General features: G+C 33.5%; 3 protein-coding genes across 9 annotated transcripts; 2 read left to right on the forward strand and 1 right to left on the reverse strand.

Annotated features, from left to right (window-relative positions):
• The first annotated feature begins 252 nt into the window (after positions 1–252).
• On the forward strand, positions 253–7,519 carry LOC127860653 (uncharacterized). The gene is made up of 7 exons (XM_052398887.1): positions 253–739; positions 1,491–1,811; positions 2,148–2,300; positions 3,486–3,522; positions 4,862–4,884; positions 5,305–5,825; positions 6,740–7,519. The coding sequence occupies exons 1-7, from the start codon at positions 658–660 to the stop codon at positions 6,950–6,952; spliced, it is 1,350 nt and encodes a 449-aa protein (XP_052254847.1). The 5' UTR covers positions 253–657; the 3' UTR covers positions 6,953–7,519.
• A 1,183-nt stretch (positions 7,520–8,702) lies between these two features.
• LOC127860654 (uncharacterized) lies at positions 8,703–15,910 on the reverse strand. 5 transcript variants are annotated; one of them, XR_008039878.1, is made up of 4 exons: positions 15,628–15,848; positions 13,541–13,709; positions 11,486–11,614; positions 8,703–10,807 (listed from the first exon to the last, which is right to left on the reverse strand). XR_008039878.1 is itself a non-coding variant. In XM_052398889.1 (4 exons), exons 2-4 carry the CDS (start codon positions 13,686–13,688, stop codon positions 10,307–10,309), a joined length of 765 nt encoding a protein of 254 aa, XP_052254849.1. In that variant the 5' UTR covers positions 13,689–13,709; positions 15,858–15,910; the 3' UTR covers positions 8,703–10,306. The 5 variants fall into 5 exon arrangements, 4 of the variants coding, with proteins under 4 accessions (XP_052254849.1, XP_052254850.1, XP_052254851.1 ...); XM_052398889.1 differs by lacking the exon at positions 15,628–15,848 and adding an exon at positions 15,858–15,910 and having other exon boundaries at positions 13,554–13,709; XM_052398890.1 differs by having other exon boundaries at positions 13,554–13,709; positions 15,628–15,846.
• A 1,295-nt stretch (positions 15,911–17,205) lies between these two features.
• LOC127860812 (mucin-5AC-like) lies at positions 17,206–22,013 on the forward strand. Of its 3 annotated transcripts, XM_052399101.1 has the most exons (7): positions 17,209–17,512; positions 17,708–17,794; positions 17,965–18,087; positions 19,096–19,218; positions 19,484–19,765; positions 20,001–20,584; positions 21,308–22,013. In XM_052399101.1, exons 1-7 carry the CDS (start codon positions 17,425–17,427, stop codon positions 21,431–21,433), a joined length of 1,413 nt encoding a protein of 470 aa, XP_052255061.1. In that variant the 5' UTR covers positions 17,209–17,424; the 3' UTR covers positions 21,434–22,013. The 3 variants fall into 3 exon arrangements, with proteins under 3 accessions (XP_052255062.1, XP_052255063.1, XP_052255061.1); XM_052399102.1 differs by lacking the exon at positions 19,096–19,218 and having other exon boundaries at positions 17,206–17,512; XM_052399103.1 differs by lacking the exon at positions 17,965–18,087 and having other exon boundaries at positions 17,208–17,512.
• The last annotated feature ends 1,175 nt before the right edge of the window (positions 22,014–23,188 follow it).

Consider the following 23,188-nt stretch of genomic DNA (forward strand, 5'->3'; position numbering starts at 1 on the left):
GAATACTGTTTTAATTATAACAGTGACGGATTCACGTTTTGAACAATAAGCGTGTGTGAAGGTATTAATGTCAAGATGCTTTTTTAATTAGCGGATCTGAAATTGTACACAAGATCAATCTAAGCTTGTAACAATACAAAAATATAATAATTGACCTTCATGAAATCAAACATTTCGAATTTATTGCTAAGAAATTATGAAGTAATCTTAGCCGCATATGTCCTTCTCTCACACATAATTTATGTATTGACTTCCGTATTTGGTAGCGTTAAACTAGCCACGATCTTACTTACTCGCTTGTTAGCGAGGGCATCATGATGACTGTGTCTTGATCACATACGTAAACACTTTTAGATTGATGACTTCCTTCCGATATCACCACCTAATTCAACAATGCGCTGTTAGATTAAGACATCATAGCGAGCAACATTAAGTGCAATGTAAGCACAACTAATACAACCTTCGAGTAAAACTAATTTTGAAATTATATTTTTACTTACTTTGAGTTGTGCATCCCGTATGAATGCTACTTTTTTGTTAAAACATTAAATTTACTTGCTCGTGTGAATGTACTCTATTGTCAATCGTGTGGATTGAAAAGATTGGGATATGAAATATTGAACAAAAAGATACCAAACCGGTCAAGTGTCGAGAAAAATGAAGATGGAATTATTCAACCTTCTACCTATCCTATGTTTGCTTTTACACACGCTTTGCATGTCGCTGGTTGGCGGTACAAGTAAGTTTAAAGTTATTTAATATCACTTTATCAGTCAGTTATAGGCAACTAGAAATCATTTCCACATAATTAATGATGATTAATAAAATATAGGTATTTTGTGTTACAAATTGCCAGTGTATTTTTCTATTTCAAGCTATACTTATGTCATTTGAAGATTAACCCATTTATGCCTTGCGTCTAGAAAAAAGGCCTTGACAAGCGTAGACCCAGATGAGACGCCGCATCATGCGGCGTCTCATCTGGGTCTGTGCTGCTTGCTTGGAGGAATTTCTGTAAGAAATATTCTATATATAGAAATAAATGTACTAGACATCCCTAATTTTGGAAATAAATTGATCCAATTTAGAAGTATGGGAGAGTCCACTAGGCATAAATGGGTTAAAAGACAACATCAAACCAGTGGTAACATTTAAACCAGATATTTACGAACATTTTGAATGTTCCGAAAACATCTTATTAATTTTAGACAAATCAATATTTATTTTTAATAGCGAAAATGCAGTCTGCTTTTCGTGTATAATTTTTACAGAAACGAAACGCTGAAAATGCAAAACTAACGACTGTGTAGATTGAGTAGCTCCAATGTGCATATTTTTGTATCGATGTCATTGCTTTCATCTTAATTTAAAAAACGAGACTTAATTCCATTGAAGATGATACTTTCATATTCACAATTGGAGGTAATATGGTGTTCAAACGAAAGTAACACGCAATTTAGGATTTATGTCTTGGCTGCGGTTTATTGCAGCTTGCGGTGCTCTTAACGGCGGTTTCGATGGCAATCGCTACCGTATCGATTTACAACCCAGTGATTTTCTACTACAAAACAAGGACGCTTTGGTGCGGTGGTTTATGGCTCCTGTAGCCCCAATCAGAGACAAACAAATCAGAATCATAACAAACGACTTGTTTACCATAAGTGATAATGAAACAAGACTTTATGTATTGGTTCTGAATGCTTCTACATATGGAACATATTTCGTGGACTGCTTTTTATCAAGTGGACCTGTATATAGCGGCTCTAACCGACATGATGTGAACAATATTGTTTTGGTCTCCACAACATTTGGTAATGACAATTAATACGTAATTTATTTTACATTAATTATTATTTAAACATTGCTAAGCTTTTTAAAAAAAATGCTGACCTATAAGTGACAAAATGCATAAACAAAAACATTACTTTTGGTGTTTGTCTTGTGTACGACAGGGACGTTGAAACAAAGTATAGACTGCATAAGGTAGCTGGTGTTTCTTCATATACTTTATATTTCATTAATAATATTTAAAATATATGCTATTATTATAGATAGATTTGTAGTAAGCAAGCTCATAATGAAAGTATATCTGTCATTACACTTAAGGTTAAATATTATAAAATGTGTACCATTCGACTTTGATTTAGCACCATCAACAGTTCCTTCGACAGACCAGACTAAACCTAGATCAGCGATGACCGGAACTACGATCATCGTGGTCAGCGTATGCGCACTGCTTATTGCTTTAATAATTGCAGCCACAATTCTGCTAATCATGCGAAAAAACATGAAACACAGAGGTAGGTTAATATCTGAACACTATGTTTACTCCGAGTGTTGTGTAAGTGTATGGTGTCAACAAAGGAAACGAATTTTATTTGATGGCTTTATAAACACCACATTGAGACGATCAAAGGTAAATGTGTGTTGTTGTCATATGAACACGACAATTATAATTCTGAAAGGCTTACCACTGGTTACGCTTTTGTAACATTTACGACATTTTTAAAGAAATTTCGAGGCTTATATAACTTTTTTTTTAATTTATTAAGCAATTTAACAGCAAATGTTATCTCTTGAATCATAGGGAAATAACTGTATTCACGAATGCTATAAAACATATCGCCTTAAATTTCCAAAACGGATAGATATTTATCTTTCATTTTAAGGTGTGTATATTTGTTACCGAAATTAAACGTTTTCCTCTCACGAACGGTGTTACGTGCATCCAATTTGAATAAAATGGTACGAAATTAAAACAAACCTTGTCAAGCCCCTATCGTCGTTATAATTTGCCAAATAAATGCTTCATTATTAAAGGAAAAACAAACAAATTAAACTCAACTGGGTGACGTTATGTTGCTCGGCATGAACTACTCATTCATGTATCTAATTTTAATCAAAAGCATGTTCTACTATGATTAATATGGCTCCTATCTTTCTACCGAGAGATTGCGAGTGTGATTCTTACTTGGGTGGATTTTCAAGACAACGACATATTAATGAATTTGAAAAATGCTCTTGGTTTAATTTTCAATATCTTAAGAAGAGAACACTTTATTTCATGTGTTACGGTGGTTTATAAAGAAATATCGGTGAATTACAACTGACAATTTCACTGTTTTAAACAGTGAAAATTAACGATAATTTTCACTGTTTACTGTGAAATAACGTCATTTTTTATGAAATGACGTCATTATCCCAGCGAAACCCTTTAACAATGTATATAAACGGTGAGAAAAAGCATAAAATAAAAAGAAAATATGTTGGATTCGGTAGAATATCGATTTTAATTCACTCGTGTTCATAAAAAATATATGTTTTCACTCGTGGGTGCGCCACTCGTGACAATATTATTTTATATGATCACTCGTGAATTAAAATCGATAATCTACCGAATCCAACAAATATCCTCTATTCAAAATATGAAACCATAAAAATTTGATGACATTTATTTTAACTCCAGATCTCTATTTTACTTCCAGCATCCAGACTTATCAACCAAGAAGACACATCAGCACAGTAAGTAACAGAAAAATAATTTTCTCATTATTTATTTAAAGAACCAATATGTATTAAAATTCGATATTTTTCTTGTACCGTGTGTTGAAAGTATAATATATATTTGGAATCCGCGTCAACGTATCAAATTAGATATTTTTCTTGTAAATAGTATTTAAAGTATAACATATATTTGGAAACTCCAATACAGTTTATAGAATCAATCACAGTATTTATTGGAAGCTAGTATCTGTTGTTCGGTGAGTCATTTATTGGGCAAAGCACAGCGGCGGTAAACATAAACTAATTTATTTACATCTACAAATATGTTCTTACGCTATTTGATGCGTTCAACATTCCTTTATGAAAAAAACTAACTATTTTGTTTAATATCACGTATTGTTCTCCTTATTGACTATTTTGTTTTCTGAAACTGATGGTTTTGCCTTTTGGAAATCAGTTGCTATACTTGAAATACCGGCATTTAATATGCGTTTCTGGCATTTAAAATTAGTAAAGCGACCCATATTATGACTGAATTAACGAAAACATGCACACAAAATATTAGTTGTTTATAAACCGACTCCATTTGGCGTTCTCAAAAATGACATCAAGGTCGTCAAAATTGCTTACTGAAAACCTGTTTGTTTCTTTGATATGTTTAAGGCAATTCATTTATCTATCAATATCTGAAACAGGAAAAATAAATATTGGTGTTATTCATAATGAATTATCATCTGACTCAATCGTCATAGTCACTACATATATGTCATTTGTGAATAAATTAAGATTCAATATTTTATTTAAATTATTAAGCTTATTTAACATTATTAAAACGCCTTTGTTTTTTTTAAGATTACTTTAGTGGATTATAAGATTGTTTGTTGGTTTCGGTATAGTATGTGTTTTAAGTTACGAATGACAACATGCATACGTTATTTCACAAGTGAATTAAACCGATAGTCAACCGACACCAACATTTCTTTTAATAACAAGCTTTTCCATCTTGTTTAATCTTTATTGAACGTTCTAGAACTTGATCATTTCGCAGGAAAAATAACTTACATGTACTTACGCCAAATTACTAAATGTTACAGTGAACTATTGATAATTTTTATTGTTTGTTTTTTCTATGATGAAAACAAAAAGCCAGTTTTAAATCACTCAAATGTCATGGTATCCCTATGTAAAGCATGCACAAAACTGATATGTATCCATAATAATGCTTAGAATAAAAGTGTACATTATAGAGCAGGAATACAGTTTTTGTATGCACATTTGCGAAAGTATACTGTACACTAACTTTAACCTAATTATTTACTTATAAACAAACATACAAGCTATAGGTTTTTGTTTTCAGCCAACAACGAAGTGACGATGCGGGTAAGAAACATTGATTTATTTAATAAAGTATGTGATGTGGTTCTTGTTACTTGCCAGTGTAAATGTGCTTATATTTTATAAATAGCTAGGTCACAGACAACAAAACAGAAGTCCCATACCGTATTAATAATGCGGAGTAAGAGCAGAATTTTCCTTAGTTTTATAAATCTACTAAAGAGCTTGTTGAGGTATTGCAGGATCTATTTCAGTTATTTCGGAAACCATAGCAGCCATAATTGTGTTTCTGACAACAGCACTGAAATAAAATATTGGTTTTCAAATTCATATTATGTAATTTCAAAGCTTATCATATACTGAATAAACAGCATCTGGGTTGTTAGTTTGATATCACATTTTAACAAACATTTCAAACAAACGAATAACCACTGCATAATGTGCTTGCAATTGTTTTTCATTCAGCATCTGTTTACGATGAAATTGACATGGACAAACACAGCAAAAGAAGTAAGAAACCTCAACAATCAGTTCCTATCACTGTACCTAGCAAACGACCAGGTCAGGTGCCCGTGCCACCATGTCGAGGTGATCTATCGATTGCTACAGCACAACGAATTGAAGACGATTACGCAATCATTGACTCATATGCAGATTCAGAAACGGGAAAACCTCGTAAAAGCTGTTCAGGTGCCAATTCAGTGCTAGTCGACACGTGTGTTGACTATTCAACTGTTGTTAAAAGCAATAAAACATCTGAAAACGTGAATGTCATAGAGTACGCACAGGTTAAGAAAGCTCTAACATCTCCTAGCAATGGGATAAAAGGTGGAGACAGTCTAGAATTTACAGTTACGTTTCCAGGCATAGATTGTAACACAATAAACACGTGTTTGCCAGCGGTTGATATGGAATATCGAACAACCGGGCCAACTTATTCTAACCTTTCCGCGACCTCCAAACTTCAAAGATCTCAAAAGAGAAAGGTAACCGCCAACACCAAAAATGTATATATGTATTATATTCGCTTAATAATGGACCCCCCCCCCCCCCCGAGGCTAGCGTAAACCGCTTTGTACCTTTCCTTTGGTCGATCTGGGGTCGGAAAGTCTGTTCGGAGATTTACCATCCTCGCTCGATATTTAGAGAACGATTTGACCCTGCAAACTGAAACGTTTGTACTTGAGATAACAACAAGTAACCTTTGATTTTAGGTCAAATGACAAGCTCACAGGGTCTTGTAGAGTGAAATGTTACAAAAGTACTTTTTATACGTTTAATACCAATAAAAAAAATACCTTTATAATGCTTTAAAACGATTGTTGTGATATAACCCAATCTGGACTTTCGACGCCCATTTCTATAAGAATGATCCATGTAATGGGACTGGCATCATACTCGCATACAGGGTAGTTACAAAAACTATCCAAATCCGTTTATTGAGCCATGGTGTTAGGGATTGACTATATCAACAAGTCATGCAATTGTTGGGGCAGGGAGAATGCAAATATGTTTTACAAATTGTTCATGTTTTTAATGGGTTGCATTGTTTTTAAAACCAAAGTTATTGCAACAATTACGCATATTTATTAAAAGATGGAGAAAAAACAAGTAAACACACACCATAATGAGGACAAGTTTGTATTAATAATAATGTTTACTCCTTATCAGTGTTCAGTTCATTTATTTATAGTATCATTATTGACATTATTCTTCTTAATGTTGAATATGAAGTAATAAAGCAAGTTTTTAATATCATTGAATAATGATAATACTATAACTATTAACAAGCATACTGACTTGGTGCGATTCCAGTGTGTTCAACATGGAAACTCCTTCCATCATAGTAGTCAAGTTTATTACTTATAAAGTAAATCCCCTTTACTATATTATGCAACAGAGCCGAGTGAAGAGTCGGGAGCTACAAATGCATTACGCAGCGCTTGACCACAGTTTTTCCGAAAGCCCTACAGGTGTTCAATCAGGCAGTTCGTCAACTGGAACCGTCGAAGACAATCAGAAATGTCAATACGCATCCATTGACTTTGAGCGACAAGCATTTGTTGCTCCGATAAGAAAGGCACCGTCCTCTTGGTTCAGACGAAAGAGGTAGCCATACTTCCCGGATGTTTGTGTTAAAGAAGTAACCGATTCTTCTTAACAATAATTGCAAACATGTATTGGCTTGTTTTGTTTTGTGTTGACAATATACTTCAACTTATATGCTTGACTTAAGAGAAATAGACAAAACGTGTTGAATCTGTTTATTATATAATGATCGTGTTAAAGCGAACGCTTATCGAAAATAAAGGTGAGCGTTACGGTTATTTTTTATTCAATATACTTTGACATGATGTCAATATGTCAATTTGGCATATATGATATACTTCATGTTCAAATTAAATAATAATGATATACCAAATGCATATACACATCATATTATTTTATTCATGTGTCACGAGTGTCATTCATGTGTATGTGTATGTTATGTACTTGTGTGTTTTGTCGATTTCATTCTTTTCATCTCGTACTGTTTAACAATTGGTCACTTGCAATACATATTGTTCACATGCGATCGAAAAAGTGTATCTCCTGTCGGTGCAGCTAGAGTTTCAGTTGTTATAATACCACATGTTAGTTCACTCTATACTCTATTTACTCTATGACATATAAACTACTCTTTTACAATACATATGGCAAGCAACCAAGTTTCTTTATTGTGTTTATATAATATCTTGTTTTAAGCCTGTCATTATAATTATATCCAATAGTCGGACACAAGAAGAAGCACTAGTAAACGAGTTCCACAAATCGTAATAAGAAATTATTACAGTATTTATAACAACACAATGACGTTTTAAATAAGACTAACAGATACTTTACATTGTTAAAATTTACGACCAACAGTATCATTAATTCTCTAGTCAATACTATATATTTATCTATTTCTTTGAGTTCTGAAATTGTAATTTGAGTTATGTACACTTGCACTCGACTTAAAAGCAATGGTGCATTTTCAATGGCCTTAAGTGTAAACCATGGAAAAGAGATTTCATCAGGTATGGAAGTTTATTTTGAGCTTCGATTAAAAAGGAAGATTGGTTTTATGTGTAATGGTCTCTTTCAAGTGTAATAGCTTTATACAAACTAATTGATCTCTATAAGTTTAGGTAGGCTTTAATTTAAAAAAAGTCATCTGGGAAGTGCAGAACAGAGCTGAACAGCAGTGGAAATAGTTGCTGTGTCAAAAAAAGCGCACGTATTGTTAAAAAATGCTCGTCAGAAGACAAGAAAAAGTCACTAACCGACTTACTTAACCGCATTCTGTTTTTATTAGGCAGTAATTCAGTCAGTCACTTCATGCATGTAAGTTGTTTGCTTGCGGGGATGAGTGCAATTCAGGAAAGAGTGGCAAGCGATGGGGGAAACCTTGCATCAATCCCGCCCTGACGGACACAACACAGAGCGCATTTATATGTTGCAAAGACATGTGACAGATTTTATTCTCTTATGAAAGTTTTGTTAAGTAAATAATGAAGGTTTTTTATTGCAATGAGGATCGTGCTAATGCCACAGCGGAGCGGTTGCGTCGATTATACGGCGTAAAAGAGATGACTGATAATGTTTCTAACGTGATTTTCACCGGGGTAAGCGATATTAAAATACAGCGCGACGAGCTGCAAGAGAAGATAACTTTGCGCCGAGCTATAAGCGATGATTACTTGCCGCAGAGTTGCACTCGATGAGGAAAAGCCTTATATTTACAAACATTGCAGAATGTACATTGGACACTTGCATGCAAACAACAGATGATTAAATAATATTTCTTGCTCTGCAATATATCTGTTTGATTCATGGACTAATTCTTTTCGTAATACTTTAATTAATTAAATCTTTAAATAATCACACAACACACAACTTATAAAGAAAATGTAAGATTGCAAATGTAGACGAAATAGTGGTGCGAATGTAAAAACCATATAAAACATGACATCAACATATTTAAATATATATATTACTTGTATCAGGATAAAATTAAATCACTTGCTGTTTACAGTTTACCTTTGTGCAAGGCATGTATTTTAGAATGAAATCTTCAATCATGTATTGTGTTAGCACTTAGTTGCTCGATACTTGTAAACATAATATTTCTGTATATAACTCGTTGGAATGGTCAGTTGTTATTTACATTACGGTGGGTAATACATACCATTTAATCCCATATGATTATGTAAATAATTCATTTGATTTAAACTGACATATACAAACAAATGATGTTTTATTCTAGCATTTACATAAAGCGGTTGTTTTTCACAAAAACAGACCAATTAACATTTTAGATTTGAAGAGTAATCATCGAAATATATTTGCCACAGAACAATGGCCATTTAACATTTACCATTATAAAGTTAAAAGCAAGGGACAAGTGAAACGTTAATTTTTATACACGTTTAAAAACGCTGTAGGTCAAAACAACTATTTGGTAAACAACCGTGAGAAAAGTGTTGACTTATCATTATTACTCGGATCACATTTCGAAGGTAGGTGAGAAATCTGATAACCGTATCATATGAATCCGGACCACCCTTTTTGTCAGCCTGACCAATTGCAATGACTTATATGTTCGATGTATTGCATATTATGTTTTCAATCATTACCATCAAGGACTTTGTTTACAGATATTTCATTTGCCAGTCATGATCAATTTACCTATGAAGGTTCATGATCCTAGGCAAAAGCATTCTTGAGTCATCACCCGGAAACCATTTTACTATTTCTAGTCACTGTGACCTTGACCTTTGACTTAGTGACCTGAAAATCAATAGGGGTCATCTGCCAGTCATGATCAATGTACCTATGAAGTTTCATGATCCTAGGCCTAAGCGTTCTTGAATTATCATCCGCAAACCATCTGGTGGACGGACTGACGGACCGACTGACCGACCGACCGACATGTGCAAAACAATATACCCCCTCTTCTTCGAAGGGGGGCATAATAATACGATACAATATACCAAACATATAATTTCAGGATCAAAATTTAAACATATGGCGTAAGCAGGTGTTACTATGCGGACATGTTTTGAATAATGTTTTAGAATATCATTATCTGATGTTATATTCCAAGATATACTGAGCAGTGTAGTAGAAAGTTTGGAATAATTTTGAATAAGGTTCACCCGGGTATTATTTTAAAGTTTTTGAAATCTGTCTAGCAATGAAGCAGAAAATACAGCTTGAATGAACTAACAGGCAAAGCCCGAGATACAAGAGGCATAGTTTAGGACAAGTAAAATATAGGAAACGATTTTCCTGATTAGTGTCCATATTTTAACACTTCGATGCTTTCTGATTGTTTTGGGTGTGCTTATATCTGGGCAAATTGACTAAATAAAAATTGTACAAGCTGTACATATTAAATATTGAATCCATATAGCTTCCTTCAGCATAATATGTTTGCTCAAGGCTACGATGGCATAGTCCACTGAAGCTTACATCTGTCGTCTGCCGAAGCCGACTTTACCGTATTTCCACCGGACTGCATGAAGAAGGTGCGATCCTCGACTCCGCAGTTGTAATTGTCCTCGTACTTTTTACTGGACAGCTCACGCACGACGCGGAAATCTGCTCTACTGAAAGGTACCCAATCGCCATTTAGAGTGTGCTTGAATCCATTTCGAAAGTTTACACGGCGCTCATTTTCCCCGCTACCTTCCCAGTCTTCTAAAAAGCAGGCCGTTGCATTCTGGAAATACACGTTTTTGACAGGGTAGTCCAGAGTAACCATATGGGTCCACGTTTGTTCCACGTGATGCTTAACCCAGAAGCCAAACTGTGTGTGGCCACTGTGATCCCAGCGTTTGACCATGGTTGTATACCAACAGTCGGGTTCCCATCCCAGAAAGAAGTTCCAGGTTTTTAAGCCCTCTCCCTCACCTCCAAAGCGTTCGCACTTTGTACCGGGACCCTACAATGCATTTGATTTTCACAATTGAATTGACTTGTTCACAGTGTCACAGTGACAAATTGTCTTTGTTTCTCACAGAATCAGTAAGTAAAAGAACATAATGGAGAGAAAAAACACTAAAGACGTAGACAATAACTTAAAATAAAATTGCCGTTAAACACATATTCATTTTAAATACATAAATTATAAAGCATTAAAAGGCGAAGCAAAAACAATTGGTAAAAATGCACAGTGTTACTATTGTTGTTTTTTCAAACTGTGTTGCGTCAGGTATTATATTGCTTAAATCATGTATGCCGCAATATAACAGTCTAAAGGTTAAGCAATAGCCGTTTAATCCAAAAAAGTTTAAAAACAAATGTGTCTTCCTTTTTTCAGTTGTTTGTATTGACATATAATACCAAAAGTTTTTGAATCAGATATTTCTATCGATGTAAGTATTTAATGACAAAATGCAATATCAAAATGCAAGAAAATTTAAAGTGCTTGTAGTAATGTTTACTCCATGCTCTATTAAAAGCAACCTATATGTTTCGATACAGTCCATTAATAAGCTATATAAGCTAAATTGTGAAGCATTAGTTTTACTTATATGAGATGCTCTACTGGGCAGTTTTATGTCTTAATAGAGGTAATTACTAAACTGTGATTCTTCAACGAGGTCAGTGCGGTGCTTACCTCATAGACTGGTTTAATCTTGGATTTCAGTTTAGGGTCGCATGGGTCCCAGATGGAGAATATGAAGTTACGTCCGTCAGGGTGGTCCTGAATCCCACAGTAACCGCCTCCTTCCTTTCCAGCGTTCCACTAAACATGTATATATTGATATTCAGTATACTGAGCACCGAACCGACTTCTTAATAAAAATAACAAATCCTGACAGACCAACAGACAGATACGGAGAATTATGGACAGATACAGACAAATACAGACATATAAAGACATATACAGACATACAGGTACAGATATATAAAGACATATACAGACAGACAGACGAATACAGATAGATATAGATAGAAACAGCAATCTACTGACAGATGCAGACAGAAACAGACAGATACAGACAGAGAGGCAAACAGGTACAGACAGGTACAGACAGATACAGACTGATAAAGACAGATGCAGACAGATGCAGACAGAAACAGACAGGTACAGACAGATACAGACAGATACAGACTGATGAAGACAGATGCAGACAGAAACAGACAGGTACAGACAGATACAGACAGGTACAGATAGATACAGACAGATACAGGCAGATACATACAGAAAGGCAGACAGATACAGACGGATACAGACAAGTACAGACAGACAGACAGACTGACAAATACAGATAGATATAGACAGAAACAGAAATCTACAGACAGAAACAGACAGATAGGCAGACAGATACAAACAGATACAGACTGATAAAGACAGATGAAGACAGAAACAGACAGATATTCAGACTGATACAGCCAGATAAATGCAGATACCCACAGATACAGACATATACATACAGATACAGACCAATAAAGATAAATAGGCAGACAGATACAGACAGATAAATACAAACAGAAGATCTGATACAAACAGATAGACAGACATATACGTACTGATACAGACAGATAAAGACATATACAGACAGATACAAAAAGATACAGACAGATACAGTCAGATACCGACCGGTACACACAGACAGATACTCACTTACAGACAGACAGACAGATATATAAGGAAAAATGCCCACTACCTGACGGCCATGTTTATTTACAGACCGGAACCTTTTTCAAACTCATGATCCAAAATATCATAAGAACAAATCTTCTGACCAAGTTTCATTGAGACTGGACTAGAGATGTGACTTAAACTATGTTAACAAGTTTTTACTGTAGCCTTATTAGGAAAATTGCCCTGCCTCCTGGCAGCAAAATTTGTCAAGCAACCGGAACCAAACCTGTCCAAGACAATTGGGACAAATCTTCTGATCAAGTTTCATGAAGATTGGACAATAAATGTGGCCTTTTGAGTGTTAAGTAAAAGTAAAAATGCCCAGCCCCCAGGCGTAATACTTTTAAAGCATTGATAACCATTTTCAAACTAATCCAAAATATCATTTGGTCAAATCTTCTGACACAGTTTAATGATGATCAGACAGTAAATGTGGACTCTAGAGTGTTAAAAAGGTTTTACTATAGCCATATAAGGTAACCCTGCAAAATGTTCCACCCCTTAGTTGCCATGTATTTCAACCAACCGGAACCATTTTTGAACTTGTCCAAGATATCATTGGGACAAATCTTCTGACTAACTTTCATGAAGATCAGACAATAAATACGGCCTCTAGTGTGTTACCAAAGCAAATGTTGATGACGCACAACGAACCACGGAGGATGGATAAAAGGTGATAACAAAAGCACTCCATTGAGCACATTTAGCTCAAGTGAGCTAAAAAAAACAACAAGTGTTGTAATAAAGAAATGTAAGAAATACATATACAGTTAATAAAGTTTTTTTTATGACAATACCATTTAATTTTATATGCCCTTTCAACTTTGAAGATTTACATTTCAATAATCAATTGTGCCCAATTTTGTCTAAACATATCGTGTCATTAACAACATCAGTTAAATCATTAAAAATCTACCTGGCTATAACTTTTTCACATTTATTGGATTATAGAGTATGCAAGATAGCAACTGACTTATCAGAGGACACGTATTAATGACACATTACATAGCAACGGTCGCTTACCAGATATGATTACCTGCAGACAGCAGTAATACGTGTACTTGGTAAGGCCTGACCTGGGTACACACACATCATGCATGAGAATATCTCCTTCCACATTATCGTTAAACCAGAGAGCCATGGACGGCGCACGATTTCCTGGCTGTGCCATCGTCAATACGGCACACTGTATCTTAATGGAAAGTGAAATAAATGTATATTTACAACAAAATAGGGAGTTTTGTTAAGTGTTTCACTATCATCATACTTCTTTCAGAAGGCTTTTACACAAATCACATCACATATGATAAAAAGTCTTTTTACAACCATGTTTTCCAAGTGGAACAAGATCATACACGTCTGTTACATAATGTGTTTCGTTTATACTTTAAACATAGAGGTAATACATTAGGCTTAAATATATGTAACATACTATCTCATATCGTGATTTTATGTAATTTTGAAATATTTCCATGCATGATAAACCCGAAAACCATGATTCCATTCAAAGCCCCAGTCTCTGTACATATAATTGTTGTGGTTATCCTTAAAATAATACATTTTAATGAATTTGTTTTATTTAATGTAATCTGTTGTGTACACTTTGTTCTTAACACTCTCCCCTATAAGGAGCAAAGTGAAATGGCTTTTGCAACCTGCATAAAACCAGAACAGCCTGCCAGTAACTCACAGTCTGTTCAGGTTTTATGCTGTTTGCTGCTTAACAGTAACTAGGGATGAAATGAAGCCTTTAATACTTGAATTTAGTAAGAAAGGTATTAAAGTAAATGTAACTTTCTAAGTAACTACAAATGCGTCCAAAAACTTATCTATGTGGAAAGAGTAAAGGGTGAGGTTTGGCTAGCCAAAAAACCAGTTAAAGTTTGCATTTATTGATGAAAAGGTGTTACCCAAGCTTTAATCAATAACAAGTGTATTGTTTAGTTATGTTCTTTTACGTTTGATAATAGCTGCCAGTTATAGAAATGACTCTCCTTTACTAATCGGAATGACTCTCCTTTACTAATATATCTATTCTAGCGTTTCATAGTACAATAAGTCATATGGCAATCATTTGTTTTACAACATAGTGATGTATTTTAACAATTACCAAGAAGAAACACATTTAAAGATAAATTATGGTGTATTCAAGAATTAAACTGTCGACTACAGGTATAAATTTACGACAAGTTATTTTAACATCATTCAAAGCAAAGAAATAAAACGAGCTGTACAAAGTTTTACAGAGATACCTGAATGCTTTACAGAAACCCGACCAACACATACCCAAAATAATTACTTCTTGTAAATGAACTATTAACCAACCAATGCATACTCCAAACCCCACTTAACCATACATAACCCAACCAGATTAAAACACATCCACCATCTATAATCAGGCATTTCCCCAGGGTTTTGGCCAGGCACAGCGGCAAGGCAGCATGGAAGGGAGTTGATGTGGGTGGGGGACCATTTCCTCTGTAGATTTATATATATATATATATATATATATATATATATATATATATATATATATATATATATATATATATTTTTTTTTTTTTTTTTTTTTTTTTGTTATAACTGAAAATCTTCATTACTTATTAAGAGCTATTATAAAACATTTTTGTTAACTTTTTATTTGTTTTAACTCAATTTATTTCATTTAAGTCATCTATTATAATATTTAGCAACAAACATAAAGACATGATCAGAAAACAAGCTCCGAGGCAAAATAGATTTTTACATTCAGGCACCGCGGTCCCGCTGTGCTAAAACCGCCTGGGGAAAAGCCTGATAATATAGACTTAACAAGGCTACCCCCTGATCGCGATAAATAAGTCGCAACAAATATAAACAATGCGACAAACAGGGACCATTGTCTTCAACGAATCTTTGACATTCAATATCCAAGGCTCTAGGTGGAGCTTCCACTACTCCATTGTAGACTACTATGTTCTAAAGCCCTTTCCACTTACAACAGAAACTCTGCAGCCTGGGCAGCACGGTTTGAAGTTAACGTAATTACCCAAAAGCTCAACATAACTGTTCTTCAGCGTAGCATACATTTTCTCATCTCGCTCACATCCACAGGAAAAGCAACGACTTACCAATTTACAGGTCTTTCTAAACTGGCGAACCAAGCGCCATTATCATAATTATGATAAAATGGAAAGGCACGATTCGGAAACTGCCGACGTTTCCGAATGCATTTCGTGTTTCGATATATATTTCGTGTGTTATAACATAAAATTATACGACTTTGCATGAGTGATATTAAATAATACATTGATAAACTTTATAATATTTATGAGAGCCCCATTTATAGCGAGAAGCTTACTTGGTAATTAAAACTTCCTTGTGTATATATTGCAAATCAACTACAAAGGGAAGTTAATAATAATGTATATTATAACTTAAGGGAAGCTACTATCGGTTACTATTCACACCGATTCGTCCCGAAACCGTTCGTTACAGTAGCATTTAATTGTCAAGTATGGCATTCGCTTCGAAAATTGTATGGTTTATCTTAAATGACACAAAAAAACTACCGGTTGATTAAATATTCAAATATTCTCCAATTCGGAAACTTTTAGACAAACTAGAAGATAGAGTCCGTGCCCAAGTATTACCCATTATATATATATATTCCTTCTGTAAAATAATAACGTCCATGTTCTATGTACTCGATATCTATTAGTTGGTTTATAGTCAGTCAAATTCGGGTGTTTAATCTATACGTTATTAAGTTAACTACAGACACAGCAGTTTTCCGATTTTGTGTGAAGAGTGGGTATTGAAGTACCGCACTTTAGTGTGTTAATTCATCTTCGGCCTTTAAAACCCCATTTTTATTGAAATATCAGAAAAACTAATTTCTTGTTGCTGAATTGCGCTGAAACAAACTTATTACTTATAATCTCACAATGATGATATATACATTGTGTCTTATAAGCTGTTAATTTTGAAATTATGATACTATCATCTTGACAGTTAAGTTTATTACGACTATTAAAATCTTGATGACGAATTAATCAAGTGATTAAGATAATGCTGGTAATGGTAGTATGGGTTTTTATGTTGAAGAACATGATAAAAGAACATGATAGTGGGATGGTGTTTCTGTAAATGTTGCTGTTGTTGATGATGTTGGTGATGATCTGAGGATAATGATGATGATTGTGGCGAAGATTAGGAGAAGAATAAGAAGGGCAGATAATGAAAAGGAATATGTGCCACTGTGTTATGATGAGTAACAAAATAAATATACAAACTGCACTGTGTTCAATAAAAAAAGTCAGATTGAAAGCACAGTGCATTTCGAAGTTTACAAACTTTGGAGTTTGACACCAATTACCGGTTGTCATCAAGTTGTGATGCAACACGACACAATAACTGCATGTTTATAGTAAGTGCGTGTTGTGAGTTTTTTTTTTCAATAAAGCAACACTCATAAACATTAAACGCTAAATTTGTACGCGGCGTACCGTTTATTTAATACATGCCTATTCCATCACTTAATGTGCTCATTTCAATCATTTTAATTTCGTTACCATTGTTTAAAGATAACAGTGTATGTCTTTATCAACGGAGAGATAACATATCCTATCTGATTTCCATCTTTCTACATATATCGAGATGCATTTACAAGATCATATATTGAGGGTAAAACTATTTACCAAATCGTGTTGTTTTGGTTTTTTTTGTTCTCCGACGTTTTAAATGTTGGACATACATTTATGGTTATCTCACGGAAATTATTGTCCGCTACTTTGATTAACAAATCACGGACATATATCAATATGTTTCATAAGTACAGAGAATACGGAAGACTATCATCCAAACATGCTTCTGAAGCCTCTGGTGCATGTAGTTGGAAATACTACAAATAAAAAAAATGTCAAATTATGACTAACTGTGATAGTTCAATTACAATGGCGTGCAGTTATTTGGTCATTATGATATGTGTTTTTCAGTATTCCTTTGCCGCTTCGTGTAAGTAAAAATTATCATTATTACATCTATCTACATCTATCTGCAATTAAAATTACAGTTTTATTTAATATATTGTATATAAAATGTACATTTGTAAGTGAGTTAACATATAATTCGTTGCATAAAATGATTATCGTTCCTTGTGTTATTAGTGTATTATTCGTGTATCGTTTGTTGTGTTATTATTCCATGCAGCCTCTACAAAACTCATAACCCGATCTACTCCATCTGCAATTACATCGACGACGATTAAATCATTCGATTCCACACTATCGTCTAAAGGTCAACTTATCTTTTTTACATTTTACTATATTGCACAATTAATTTGTCAGTTATAATGTGTTAATTGTTGATTATCCATTTGTCACAACTATCTATGGCATTTACAAGCTCTGTTCTAAAACATCAAATTATATTTAATATGATTAGTACATTTCATATAAAATGAGTAGGTACCACAAAGACATCAACAAAAAGCGCAGTAACCTCAACAACAGCAAATGTATCTGAATCCACAACAAAGCCGCGGCCGACAGTGAAATCTACCACCAATGACACGACACATTTGCGGAAAAGTACTGCGTCATTATTTAATACATACCATTAATACTGATATAGATCTTTTTAAATACATTTACTAGTAAACAAAATAATGTTATAACATAAATCTGCCCGCCTGATTAGAACAAGGAACGAGTTGAAAAAAAATGGTGTTACAAAATTAATAATATTAGCATGTTTTATTGTCATTAACTCACTAAGTAATAACTACGACATTTTTACTTAAGACTTTATTTGCATCTTTTTGTTACAACGAATAATTGTATTGCTTGTTTCACAGCTTCTTTTGTCGAAAACACTCTTCCATCAAGTACTCAGGCGACAACAATAATTTAACGTCTTATTATTTGCATAATATGAAGTCCTTATCAAGTCATAAAAATTATATACATATACACCTTTAAATATAGGTGTATATAATATTATATATTAATCAATATGTATACATATTTAATTATATATATATATATATATATATATATATATATATATATATATATATATATATATATATATATATATATATATTATATTATTATTTATTTATTTATTTATTTTTATTTTTTATATTTATATATTTATATATTTATATATTTATATATTTATATATTTATCTATTTATATATTTATATATTTATATATTTATATATTTATGTATTTATATATTTATATATTTATATATATATAATTAAATATGTATACAAATTAATTATACATATAAACTATAATTTAAGATAAGCGTACTTAAAACTTTGTGTTCTATGCAGCTTCTTCATCACTCACAACCCGATCAACTCCATCTGCAATGACATCAACGATTCAAACAATCGATTCCACACTATTGTCTGAAGGGCAGCCTATCGTTTTTTACAGTTTTACTTTATGGCACACTTAGTTTTGTCCGCTATAATTTGTTAATTTTTTATTATCCATTTGTCACAACTATCAATGGAATGAACAAACTCTGTTCTAAAACAGCAAAATATTAAATATAATGAGAACAATTAATATTTAATACGTAGGTACCAAAAAGACATCTACAAAAAGAGCAGTAACCGCAAGAACATTTAATGTATCTGAGTACACAACACTGCCGCGGACGACAGTGAAATCTACCACCAATAACACGACACATTTGCGAACAAGTACTGCGACATTATTTGATACATAGCATTAAGAATGATGTAGATATATTTTAAAAATACATTTACTATTCAACACAAGCAAGTTATAACAATAATATGACCGCCTGATTAGAAAAAGGAACAATTTGAAAAAAAGATGTTAGAAAACTAATAATATAGGCATGCTTTATTGTTAAAGTCACTAATTAATTACTACAACATTTTTTACTTAATATTTTTTTGCATCTCTTTGTTGCAACGAATAATTGTATTGTTATTTTCGCAGCTACTCCTTCCCCAAGCACTATTCCATCAAGTGCTCCAGGTACCCCTGCAACAAAATTGTTCTCTAAATCAGCAACAACCAATTCAATAAAAACAAGGACTTCTTTTCAAACCAGCAAAGAGCAGAATTACTATGCTACAAGTACAAGCCAAGACGCAGCCACGGTCATCTCGAGTGGTGATCAAACAATCACTATTAATCAGACAACACTTATCATCATTTCAGCTTGTGCTGTATTGGTTACTCTTATTGTATCAATCACAGTTGTCATTTGCGTTAGAGGTAAGTTTGTGCAAAAAACAACAAATAATGATGAATTGACAATTTAATGCATGGTTAAATTATGGTTAACACTGTAAGCGTAACCATTAATTGAAACGTTTTAACTGTAATCAAACTATACATTAACACTATTTAGAACAATCATTTTGAGATACTTTTATAGGATATAGTTCATGCTTCTACGTGTCTATTATCAATAGTTCGCTTTACAAAGCAGAGTGTATTTCTCTTTAAGTGCACAGTAGAAATTCCAGTTCAGTAACCATTGGATCAAACAAGCCATATACAAACTATTCAACGGTTAACAGACCACGGTACCGAACTACAAACAATGTTAACAAACCTGCATCCAAATCAAATGCAACTGTCGACCCCGGACCGCAAATGGGTCTTGGCTGCAATGGCGGGCAGAATTCTATTACATATAGTTACGCGACAAACCAAATACCACATTATACGTCTTCTCTCAGTGAACACAAAGTTCCACAGATGACCACCCCAAGCTCTTATTTCGGTGAGAGCCCAGGACGAATGCCGTCAACCAATGATGAAAAACAGTCGTATGTTGAGTATGCAGCGGCCATCCCATTGCACAAGTTTAACGCTTCTAATGGCAACAACGCTCAGGACAGCGTTCCAGGGCACTATGTTAATGTACACCAAGCGCAGATAGGCCAAACTAGTTTCTCGAGCCCTGTGTCTGTACAATACGCTTCTGTCAAAAGATCACTTCACCCCAAGCCCATCAGTGTCGACCATATTTATAGAGTTACAACTGGGCATGATTCGCCGAAGAGGGCAGGCACCAGTGATTTGCAAGTATGTTCAACAATCTTAATTTATAATAAACATAGAGACACAAATTATACATCTCACCGGCATCACCCATGTATTTGTGTAGATTAGTGATCTAACATTACATGACAGTATAAATATTTTCTTGATGTTATCTAATTATATATATATATATATATATATATATATATATATATATATATATATATATATATATATATATATATATATATATATATATATATCACATGCTATACCATGTTTCCCATGTAATACAACAATCACATATTAGTTTATATTACACATGTGTAATACACCATTTTTTAGCGTTTGCATTGGCTTAGCTTTCGTTTATTGACCAATCGCATTTTGTTATTTTGCTGAAATGACGTTGCAACGTTAAATGGCGTCACGAAATGTTAACAACATTCGGGATTTATCATTATGTTTGCGTAAATATTTATTTAATTTGCTCATTTAAAAGCATGTGATAAAAAAGATCTGGCACTCGTTGTCATATCATACCATATTTTATTAAACTCGTCCAGGAAATTCGTTAGTAAGCTCGCCAAAGGCTCGCTTACTAACAAAATTCCTGAACTCGTTTTATAAAATATGGAATGATATGACAACTCGTGCCAGATCCTATATATATATATATATATATATATATATATATATATATATAACCATCAAAACGAGAGCATCGCTATAATTATGATGTATTTTTATCGACATGTTTGTCAGGTTCATGAACTTCACTATGCGGATCTCGACCTTCCTGGATCATCGAGAAACATTGTTCAGATTCAAACGGACAATGCTATCAACAGATGTCAGTACACAGATGTTAATGTTCTCACAAAACAATAATTTATTTCCTCCAATGACATAGATCGGGTTAGGGTGTTTCCCTTTGGATAGCGCTGACACGGCCGACCAAAATAGATTTGACGCAATATGATAAATGTTGCAACTCACATATTTTTTCAGTGATGCATTATTTTTATTATTATTATTATTATTTGTCTGATACATTTAAAGGGGCCGTCCAACAGATTTTGGCATGTATTGAAGCTTGTCATTAAATGCTTTAAATGCTTTATATTGATAAATTTAAACATTTGAACTAAAAATCTCCTGCAAAAAAAAAACAAGAATATATTTTTAAAAAAGGAAAAAAGTAAACCTCAACAGGGCTATGCCACTGACCCCTGGATTCCTGGAGTCCTGGAGTAAAATGCCACCCGCCTAGACCACTCGACCATCCACGCTCATGTTTTGAGCGGATGTATTTTATAGCTATATAAGCAATCCTCGTAGTTTCCCAAAATATCGTTTCGCGTCGATACGACGCTTTATCTGTTGTACGGCCTCTTAGATACACGTGCAAATTATATTGCGTTTTCATGCAATTGTATATATAGCATTAAAGTGTCTACAGAATGATTAATTTGGTTTTTGAAAAATACTTTCGTGAACACAGGCATGTAAAATTCATAATCAACTTAGAACTTAATTTCGTGGGGTTTTCCTTATGAGTGTAAACAAATGTAGTTTTACCTTTTACACGTATTACGTGTTTTCTTGAATATATTTGGTAAGGTTTGTCAAATATATTTTTTATTTGACCCTATAGTTATGTTCAGGAATTACTTTGAATCGTTTAATGGAATGCTAAAATATGCTCCATTTGAACACAAATAAGTTTAAATTTATTATTAAAACTAATTTGTGTAAATCAAACTTCGAGCTAAGTGTTGCACATTTAGTTGTATATTCTAATTATGCACGATGTTTGTAAACATGTATATATAAACTTTGATTCGTACTCGAAAATATTTTAAAACGTGCATGAACCGATAAATGATTCATAATAGCTAAGCACGCGTCATTGCGCGTTTGAAAGTTAAAAGCAGCATTTCACATGCATAGATATTTCAGAACATATTTAGTAACTACTTATTATTATATACTAACTCTTATAAATATTTGGGACATATTGACTTAAGTCATTATATGAGCCTTGTTCTGATAAAACTGGGCTTAATGCATGTGTGTAAAGTGTCATCCTAGATTAGCCTGTGCAGTTCGCACAGGCTAATCAGGGACGACACTTTCCGCCTAAACTTGATTTTCGGTAAGGAGGCACTTCCTTGAAACTAAAAATACCATAAAAGCGGAAAGTGTCGTCCCAGATTAGCCTGTGCGGACTGCACAGGCTTATCTGAAATGACACTTTACGCACATGCTTTAGGCCCAGTTTCTCAGAACGCGGCTCATATATATAGTAAATTAGTAAGATGTAACAAAACAATAGTTGAATCTATGGACAATTAGTAACTTGACTGAACTGCTTGACTAAAATTAACTCTAACTAGTGTTTAAAAGAATTTATCTCCTGATAATGTTCTATTTATTCTGTTTGTCATATATATTTGATAATTGTCTTTATATGAATATTCCTACTATTTACATTGTGCATAAAATGTACAAGCAATTCATTTTCATAAAAAATGACTAATGTATTTTTTATTGAGAAGAACAGTCTGAAGGTTATGATTTCATTTAACCACATAAATTCATCGCCATCCGACATTTATCTTAGACTTTCATATATTCTTGTTT

Source organism: Dreissena polymorpha, chromosome 15 (assembly GCF_020536995.1).
Source record: "Dreissena polymorpha isolate Duluth1 chromosome 15, UMN_Dpol_1.0, whole genome shotgun sequence".
In the NCBI taxonomy this organism is placed as follows: Eukaryota; Metazoa; Mollusca; class Bivalvia; order Myida; family Dreissenidae; genus Dreissena; species Dreissena polymorpha.

Excerpts from the sequence above, each read along its gene's own strand:
- LOC127860653 (XM_052398887.1), top strand. The coding sequence starts at position 658 with ATGAAGATGGAATTATTCAACCTTCTACCTATCCTATGTTTGCTTTTA. Across the intron at positions 1,812-2,147 it reads TTTGGTCTCCACAACATTTG|CACCATCAACAGTTCCTTCG; the intron begins GTAATGACAATT and ends ACTTTGATTTAG. Across the intron at positions 5,826-6,739 it reads AAAGATCTCAAAAGAGAAAG|AGCCGAGTGAAGAGTCGGGA; the intron begins GTAACCGCCAAC and ends ATTATGCAACAG.
- LOC127860654 (XM_052398888.1), bottom strand. The coding sequence starts at position 15,585 with ATGTATGCTACGCTGAAGAACAGTTATGTTGAGCTTTTGGGTAATTAC. Across the intron at positions 11,615-13,553 it reads CGTATTACTGCTGTCTGCAG|TGGAACGCTGGAAAGGAAGG; the intron begins GTAATCATATCT and ends ATACATGTTTAG. Across the intron at positions 10,808-11,485 it reads AGATTAAACCAGTCTATGAG|GGTCCCGGTACAAAGTGCGA; the intron begins GTAAGCACCGCA and ends AATGCATTGTAG.
- LOC127860812 (XM_052399101.1), top strand. The coding sequence starts at position 17,425 with ATGACTAACTGTGATAGTTCAATTACAATGGCGTGCAGTTATTTGGTC. Across the intron at positions 17,513-17,707 it reads GTATTCCTTTGCCGCTTCGT|CCTCTACAAAACTCATAACC; the intron begins GTAAGTAAAAAT and ends TATTCCATGCAG. Across the intron at positions 17,795-17,964 it reads TTCCACACTATCGTCTAAAG|GTACCACAAAGACATCAACA; the intron begins GTCAACTTATCT and ends TAAAATGAGTAG.